Genomic DNA, 8735 nt, shown 5'->3' with positions numbered 1-8735 from the left:
AGTTACAGGCAGAAGTTTCGGCCGTGATAATGTGTTGTTGTAGTGTTGGAGTTCTTATTTTTCGCCAGGTGCGGCACCAAACCGACCATCGCGCGCGACGTGTAATAATAAATGTAGAAAGGCGATTTATTATCAACAAGTATATAAATGATTTGAGGGGTAATTTGTTTTTGTACGTCCACTAAAAGTGCTTATACTCTACTACTCGTTAGATTCCTCCTGCACGGCTGCTGACTCGGCATCGTCGGCAGCCATATCGTCGTTCGCTTCCTGTTCATCGTCCTCCTGGGCTTCCACTGCGTCACGTTTGTCTTGGAATTTATTTTTTTCTGTATCAAACAGAAATATATTGTTTTTTTTTTGTTACAATAACCCCTTATGCTGGGCGGAAAGTAAATGTGAGCAACGGACTTACCGAATTTCGTAAGATCTCCACCGAGCAGCCGGAGCATGTGCACCGTATCGTACTGATCAACATACGCCCTCAGGCTCATCGCTCCCTTCCATCCGACCGTGGCTAGTTTTACATCCTCTACCATACATTCGAGTACGCAGCTGCCGGACGCTGAAAACAGATCGACACAATCAAACCAGTTAGATCGTGAAAAGCCAACCATTCAGAATCACTGTTGCTTACCAACACCCTGAAGGTTCTTCTGCGTTTCAGCAGTGAGGGAGGAAATTTCGGGCGGTCTGGTAGGGTCGGTGCATGACAGCAGCGCGATTAAATCCTGCTTCTGCACCATCACGCGACGCTGACTGCCAATGTACGCATTTACATTGGCCAGCCCTTCACTGGCGAGCCGAAAGTCGCACTCGATGTTACGTGTGGCGCAGCGTACGAACGACTTCACGCCGAGATTGATCATCTTTATGCGCTTCTCGTTCAGCTGCACGATATCGCGCACAATGCTCGAGCAGAAGTACACATTTTTCTTCTTACCCACCTTGCATCGCGTAAGTAGATTGCGCGGCTCAAAGTCTACGAAGAAACGGAGAGAATGTGATGTGACATAAATGGTCCAAAAAAGGAAGCGTTGCGAACTAAGCTAAGCCTACCTGCACTAAGCTGGAAGAACTTGTTGAGCGAGTCGAACACCTCCTCCTTCTCGTCGAAAAACACGAACGGATCTTCCTTGAACCCACGCATGTACTTCGTTTTCTTCTGCGGCGGTTCCACGATGGCAGTTTCGGACGATTCCTGTCCGTCCGCCCCCACCACCGCCGTGACCGTTTCCCAGGGCAGGGCTTTCTTTTTCTCGAGCAGCGCCACAAAGAAGCCGCCCGTGTTTTGCTGGTGCGGCAAGATGCGCAGGCAGCGATCGAGATGATACCTGTTCACGGCTTCCTCTTTCGGCGGTGGAAACATGCCGGGCCGCAGAACGGTTCGCTGCGATTCGGGCACCTCCTCGAACGATTTGTAGAACGTTAAATCTTTCGACGCCGGCTCCCAGTAGGTTAGACCGGTGGAATACTTGAGTGTCGGCAGCGCACCACTGCACTCGACAATCTCCAGCGAATCGTCCGACTCCTTCAGCAGATGGTGCAGGACGGCCTCGTTCTCGATCGGGTTCAGCGAGCAGGTCGAGTAGACGAGCTTGCCGCCTACCTCGAGCAGCTCGGCCCCGCGCTTCAGTATGCGGTACTGCAGCCCGTGCAGATTGGACGCCTGGGCCAGGTTCCACTTGTTCCAGATGTCGGCGTTTTTCCGCAGCGTTCCATCGCCCGAGCAGGGCACGTCGCAGAGCACCCGATCGAACTTCAGCGGCGACACCGTACCGTCGTCCTTCGTGTACTGCATCGAGGGAAAGGTCGAGCTGTCCCCGTTCGTTACCACAAAGCACGGCGAGTTGAGACGCTTCGCCTGGTGCACCAGCATGTAGCACCGGTTGTTGTCCACATCGTTCGCCATGACGAACCCGGACGGTATGGTGCCACCGTCGCCGGCGTGTAGCGACTCGATCAGCTGTGCCGTCTTCGAACCGGGTGCCGCACACATGTCCAACACCTTGTGGTGCGGCTCCACGCCCAGCACTAGCGGCGGTATCATCGAGACCGCCTCCTGCCGGCTGATGTAGCCCGAGCTCGTTTCCGAGATGAGAAAGTTGTGCAGCTTGAACAGTGGCTCGGACCGGCGAATGTCTTTGCGCGACAGCTCCAGCTGCCAGGCCATTTCCCGCGGATACCACTCGAGGCAGCGGGGCGGTTCAACCAGCGCGTCCGGCTCTTCCTTGCGCAGCTCCTTCACCGCCCGGAAGTACTCTTCGAAGAAGTCTTCCTTGATCAGCTTCAGCAGCAGCTGGGCCTGTGCCTTCGAGCCGGTGATACGGAACGTTACCGGAAGGTTTCTTCGCATGTGCGCCATAAACTGGTCCCACTCGGCATCGTTGCCGCAGATCTGCTGGTGCTTGTAGTATGTCTCGAACGATTCATTCTCCAGCACGATGCTTTCGTACGGCTTGTCACGACGCACCGGAGGTTCAGCGGCCTGAAAGTTCAGCGATCGAGCATGTTAAATTTGGGTACAAGAGGCTACATTGATCATCGTGCAGATAATTTACCTTTTCCTTGTTGTTACGTTTCTTCTTCGCAAACGGGTTCTGTTTGTTCGTCATGTGTTTTGGTTTGCCCATTTTTCCCCCGAATCTTGCAGCGACACGTTGTTTTTAAAGGAAGAAATGCCGGCCAGTTTTCGACAGCAAGAACAGGAGCACAGTGTGGCCAGATTATTTTGGCGGTTTTCGGTAGGCGCATCAAAATTTTATCGGTAGTTTTCGGTGGTTAAAATTCGAAACTTAAAAGAAGTAAAAGCGAAAGAAGTCTAAAGCGGGATGGGAGGGGGTGCTAATGCGGAAAATGAATGTTCCATCTCACGAGAATATGCATCCTTTATTTAGGATATGGATTAGATTTGGTTCAGCGGTTACACAAATGAAGATTTTTCTGAAGTGTCGATCTGAAAATTGGAATTCTAAGCCAAAGAAGGACTAAGATGCACATTTTTTTTTTGTGGTGATAAGTTCTTTTTATCGGGGCTCCACACGACCGCTTAGGGCCGCAGCAGTGCTCCATTGGATACGATTTAATCGTACGTGCTGTCATTTGATTTTCGCTGGATTATTTAGATTGATTTAATTGTTTGGCTGAGTTTTGTAGTTCAATAATTAAAAAGTTGAGATTTTTTCCTTCAAACCCTAGATATATATACGTACATCGGTATTTCTGGTCACTTTGCCCACAGGGCAAGGCGAGCTTTTTGGCGGCCACCGTCGCAAAACCGTCGCAAAACGTCAAAACCGGCGTCGCATGTACTGCAAACCGACGTCGCCTGCGAGCGAAACTCGCAACGATTTCGAGGCGCTAGCGACGGTCGTTTTTGACGTTTTGCGACGGTTATTGACCTTTCAAGTGAGCTTTTGCCCTGTGGGCCAGTGTGGCCAGATTATATTGGCAGATTTCGGCAGGAGCACTGTTGAGAACGTAACCATTTCACCTTCGTTTCTATGACCAAAAATACACCCTCATCTTTATGACCACCTACCCGGGTAGGTCATACATTTTGTATGGGAGTTTGCATTTCGGGATGGTAAATTGATCATATCTTCTGTTTTAATTATTGAAATAACTTCAAATTTTCAGGAAAGCTGCATGTAGAAAATTACACCGGGTGTGAAATTGGAGGAAAACTTGTGATATTATGGGAATAAGAAAATAACGTGTAGACGGTTGAACTTTCACTTTGCTAATGTTTATTCACTTGTCTGTTTGAGTTCATTTGTACATGCTATAATTCATTACTTCTTCTTCTTCTTTGGCTCAACAACCGTTGTCGGTCAAGGCCTGCCTTTACCTCTTGTGGGTTTGGCTTTCAGTGACTAATTGATTTCTCCCCATAGCAGGATAGTCAATCCTACGTATGGTGGCACGGTCTATTTGGGACTTGAACCCATGACGGGCATGTTGCTAAGTCGTACGAGTTGACGTCTGTACTACGAGACCGGCCTGGTAATTCATTACATAGTTCAGTTAATCCTCATCTAGTTCCTTGTTTATATTGTAGCCTTCAAGTGTTGTCTGTTTTTAATCCCGTTACCATAATCCCATAATTCATGCCATAATATAATTCAAATAAATATATACATAGAAATTCAAACACTGCATAAAACTTTGTTCTTTCCAAATAGAAAAAAAAATAGAATTTTCCTAAATTTTTTTCATATACAGGCGTTCCCCAAGATACACCTGACTTCAAGCTTTCCTGAAAATTTGAAGTTATTTCAATAACTAAAACAGAAGATATGATCAATTTACCACGCAAAAGAGCAATTTCTCATACAAAATGTATGACCTACCCGGGTAGGTGATCATAAAGATGGGGGTGTATTTTTGGTCATAGAAACAAAGGTTAAATGCAAAATGAGTTCATATATCAGGTGGGCTTATCCAGTGCAATTTGACGTCTTATAACGAAAATAGGAAGAAACCCTGGTTTGACAGTTAGATCCATAAGAAACTGGATGCTTTGATGATTTTTCTATGGACTCACTACTAACTTTATCCAAAATTTTCATAATTTTACTCGATATTTGAGATATTTCGATGGTCTGTTGAACAGGAGCAAAGGACATATGCACTGGCACTCTGATAAATTCCTCACTTTCAGTATAAATTCATATTTGGTACACTTCTCGTTGCTCGCTGACTGAACGGATTCAATAATCGTTTCCTATATATCAAATTTTGCTAGGGAACTGTGTTGTTCCCAAGCACCACAGATTAAGCTTAAAAGACTGGAAAATTGAATATTCATATAAAAAAAATGAAAGCTCCACAGCTTCATTGGTTTGATCAATAGATGGCGTATTACAACTCATCATTATATTGCTATCCTTTTCTTGCAATGTGTTTCGACAAGTTTTATCTTATCATGACCAATATAGCCTTCTAACTTTCTGAGCAAAAATCTATATGAATGGTCGTGTGCTCAGATACGCGGGTATCAACACCAACGACCATTACTCAAATCTCACTTTCTTTAGTGCTGGTGGTTTCCGTTGGAGTTTAGTATTTAAGCAATCGTATCGCCGTTCTAGTTCTAGCGATGCATAACTTCAATGCGAAACCATACAACAGTACAGAGGAAATGAGAAAGCTCTCCTCCAAGCGATGAAGCTCAACTAGTTGGGGTATCCCACCAACAGACAGTGCCACCAGCTTTTTCGCTATTTTTAGAATGCATGAGTCGTTTGCCGTCTGCTAAACGAAGTCTTTCTATATTCCGTTTAGGTAGAGAACTTCAGTCGTTTAGAAGCCGTTTAGTGGTCGTTTAGTGGATTTGTGGCACTTGGGTTGTTATCCAGTAATCTTCAGATCATCATTTTAATTCAAGAACTGGCCGTCGCGTAGGTTTTTTTGGCTTCTTTCTTCGTGCTACGCCTGAGCAAAACCACATACAATTTCTGCGAGATTTTGTTTAAACTTCAAGGCATACTAAGTTTTGTTATGGAGCAAACCGTCAAATTGTGTGTCGATGTATTGGTGAGAAAGAACCAAAGTGGGTAGAAAGGAGGTGTCGTCATGTAGAACAATTGGGCATCGAGGCTTTAGAAAAAAGCACAAAACCAAAAAAATTAGTATTTTGCATCCACACTCCATAAATCGACATTTTACACGTTATAATGTAGCTGCTGCCTGTAAACAAATATCGACGGCTGTTGTCGAACTGAATCCCAAAATGGCAACATGCCAAACGCTAAGAAGACACCTCCTCTATATTCCACCTTGAGAAAGAACATCATAAGCCCACCTGATATATACACTCACTTTGGTTAAATGGTTGCGTTTTCAACAGAGCTCCTGCCGAAATCTGCCAATATAATCTGGCCACACTGGCCCGCAGTGCAAAAGCTCGCTCGAAAGGTCAACAACCGTCGCAAAACGTCAAAAACGACCGTCGCTAGCGCCTCGAAATCGTTGCGAGTTTCGCTCGCAGGGGACGTCGGTTTGCAGTACATGCGACGCCGGTTTTGACGTTTTGCGACGGTTTTGCGACGGTGGCCGCCATAAAGCTCGCCTAACCTGCGGACCAGTGTGGCCAGATTATATTGGCAGATTTCGGCAGGAGCACTGTTGAGAACGCAACCATTTAAATTTAATCAATTATTTTAACGATCAATTTCTTTTTACCCTACTAGCATAGAGAATGAAAAAGTGTGCGTCTTTTATAAATAATGTGTGAGGTTTGAAGTAAGATTGTGTGAAGCTATGAATTGAAATGTGCGTTTAATTTGCAATAAAAGTGATAAAATATTTATAAACCAAGTTTGATGTGTTAAAGTTTTTCTTTTGATTCGGGTGCACCAAGTCCGTGTGAAGGGAAGCGCACAGCGCGCTAAGAAAGAAACGAGCGGGAGGGGGTTTCAATCCAGCGCAGCGCAACTTGCTGGAATCAAGTGGGGTACTGATTCAGCGCAGCGCAAGCCGAAAGAAACGGAAAGGAAGGGGTATAAGGAAAATACAATGAAACAGCGCGAGCGAGCGTTCTTTTCAGTGAGAGCGCCTCGTGCATTTTAAAGGCATGCAATAGAGCGCATTCTTCCCGTGGTAGCGCTCCATCCGCCATTTTTAATTTTTAGCCTAAAACAACGGACTTCCGATCCGATCTTGGGCCGGACCCCCACCGTGTGTTTCTACTTACCCCTCGCCTGAAAATTTCATTCTCTTTGTCTGTCGGGTAAGCTTTAACCGCGGACAGCGAGATTCAAATTCAAATTTAAATGATTTTCTTTGACGAGAAATTCTCGGAATCCACGCAACTGACATTTTCTACTTATTATGAACATTACATTTTAACGGATAAAAATAAAAAGTGCCAGGCAAACAAACGTGCATCAGCGCGATAAGTAACAAATGAGGTTAGCAATCCTTGAAACAGCATCCCAAGCGCCACAGATTAAGTTTAAACGACTGTAAAATCAAATATCTGTGATTTTCGGTAGGATAAATGGAAAATCGGTAGTTTTAGGTAGGAATACAGATAAATCGGTATTTCTGGTCACTCTGCTGGAGCAAGGAGAAAAATACCGAGAACTGTCAAAATTCGCACAAGCTGTCACTTTTCGACCATTCTCGGAAGGTGCTATAAACGGAAAGTCACAGCTATGGGTTTGAATATTCCGTTAAATCCGTTGCTTATCGGAATGAGTAATAGACGTCACAAGAATTAGCAAAAGAAGTAAATAAGTTTTGCAAATATCTTTTCAAATTCTCTCCGCAGGAATGATTGAAACTGTTTCGGATGTTATTTTTTCTTCAGCCGAAGCTCCACCAATGTGCAAGCGTCGTTACGTATACTATTTCTTTATTACCTGGAACAATAGTAATAGATAAATCGGAGAGTGCTACTTTCCATAATAACGAGAGTACACTTGTTGTTACGCTTGAGGATTTGCTAGTTTTATCCCTCCTTTTTTGTTCTTGTTTTTTTTTTTTGCTAGACCTAATACACCATCAATTTCAATATGAATACAAAACTTCATAGTTCTGCGTCCTGCTAAATTCACTTCTATAAAGGCGATACTTCTAAGATTGTCCTTTTTGATCCATGTTTTTCCTTTGTTTCCTTTCCCGCCGCCCGAGCAAACAGGAAGAGAGCCATGAGAGACGGCATGCGTCAATTAGGCCCTAGCTGTGCCGGCATACTGGGAGCGACTGAATATCCTGAATCTGTTCTGCTAGCCCACATGTGTGTAGCCTCAAACCTCTCCTACCGAAAGGAAGAATAGAAACCGAAAGAGAGAAAGATTCGTTTCGACACGTCGAAACACGGCCCACGGTCCCCCAGGCAACCTCATCCGGGGTGAATTGCTTTTACGCTTCCGCCGTCGTACCTTCGCGTACGGCTTTGAAGATGGTTGTAGTTGGCACTGTTTGCATAAAATCACTATCTAAAGACCAGCTAATAATACTTGATGTAATGAACAGTTTGACCGTTATTTTTTTAACAAACCTACGAATGTAATCTTAATTGCTTGGGGTTATGGTTGTGCGCGGGCACAAACAAATGGGTAAACGTACAGCACACCGCCCGCATGGTGCACCTCTACCATGCCCGTTTCTGCATTGTGCTGTTGTTTTTTGTGTTTTTAAATTTTGCGTCGCTCGGAAATTATGCGAATGATTTCGCACGACTCCGAATTCTTGACCGTATCCGCACCGAAACCGCCGCCCTCGCCCGGTATGGCGAGCAGGGTGCCGCCGCCCCCGTGGCAATGGTTGCTGCCGGGGCCGCCACTGTCGGCGACGGTGGCCACCGGAAGCAGCAGGGAGCTCTCGTCGTTCGTCTCCCCGTCCTCGTCCAGGGCGGACTGTTTGAACAGCTGCTTGGTGCTGCCGGATCGGCTTTTGGGCTGCAGCTTCGGAACCGATAGAAACGATTTGTTCGAAACAGTGCTGCCGCTGGTCGTCGTGTTGCTGCTGCCACCGTTCCCGACAGCGGAGGACGCAGGGCCTGGGCCCGCGGGCGCCACCGGCACGCACCCATCGGTAGCGTGCGGCACCCCGTCACCGTCCGGGTTCGGCCGCGGGGTTCTGGTCGGTTCGTAGTCCAAGCTCAATTGACGTGATTCCAGCTTGCTACCGGCTTGATGCCGCGATCTACTAGACGAGGTGATTGTCGAGCACTGTGATTCAACCGGAACGTCGCCCTCCGAACCATCAGCGAGACCGGCCGGTGC

General features: G+C 46.3%; 1 protein-coding gene and 1 long non-coding RNA gene across 2 annotated transcripts; one reads left to right on the top strand and one right to left on the bottom strand.

The window, feature by feature from the left end:
* The first annotated feature begins 22 nt into the window (after positions 1-22).
* On the top strand, positions 23-1034 carry LOC120895302. Its single transcript, XR_005738308.1, has 2 exons — positions 23-139; positions 213-1034. It is a non-coding gene; the product is annotated as an uncharacterized LOC120895302 (long non-coding RNA).
* LOC120895298 (tRNA (cytosine(34)-C(5))-methyltransferase) lies at positions 103-2680 on the bottom strand. The gene is made up of 5 exons (XM_040298517.1): positions 2562-2680; positions 1060-2488; positions 638-982; positions 416-565; positions 103-329 (listed from the first exon to the last, which is right to left on the bottom strand). The coding sequence occupies exons 1-5, from the start codon at positions 2631-2633 to the stop codon at positions 202-204; spliced, it is 2124 nt and encodes a 707-aa protein (XP_040154451.1). The 5' UTR covers positions 2634-2680; the 3' UTR covers positions 103-201.
* Positions 2681-8735: the final 6055 nt, after the last annotated feature.

The sequence above is a fragment of the Anopheles arabiensis genome, chromosome 2 (assembly GCF_016920715.1).
Source record: "Anopheles arabiensis isolate DONGOLA chromosome 2, AaraD3, whole genome shotgun sequence".
NCBI lineage: Eukaryota > Metazoa > Arthropoda > Insecta > Diptera > Culicidae > Anopheles > Anopheles arabiensis.
The sequence above is the reverse complement of the archived record's forward strand: the minus strand, read 5'-3'. Positions and strand labels throughout refer to the sequence as shown.

Excerpts from the sequence above, each read along its gene's own strand:
- LOC120895298 (XM_040298517.1), bottom strand. The coding sequence starts at position 2,633 with ATGGGCAAACCAAAACACATGACGAACAAACAGAACCCGTTTGCGAAG. Across the intron at positions 983-1,059 it reads GTTCTTCCAGCTTAGTGCAG|ACTTTGAGCCGCGCAATCTA; the intron begins GTAGGCTTAGCT and ends GTTTCTTCGTAG. Across the intron at positions 330-415 it reads TGGAGATCTTACGAAATTCG|AAAAAAATAAATTCCAAGAC; the intron begins GTAAGTCCGTTG and ends TGTTTGATACAG.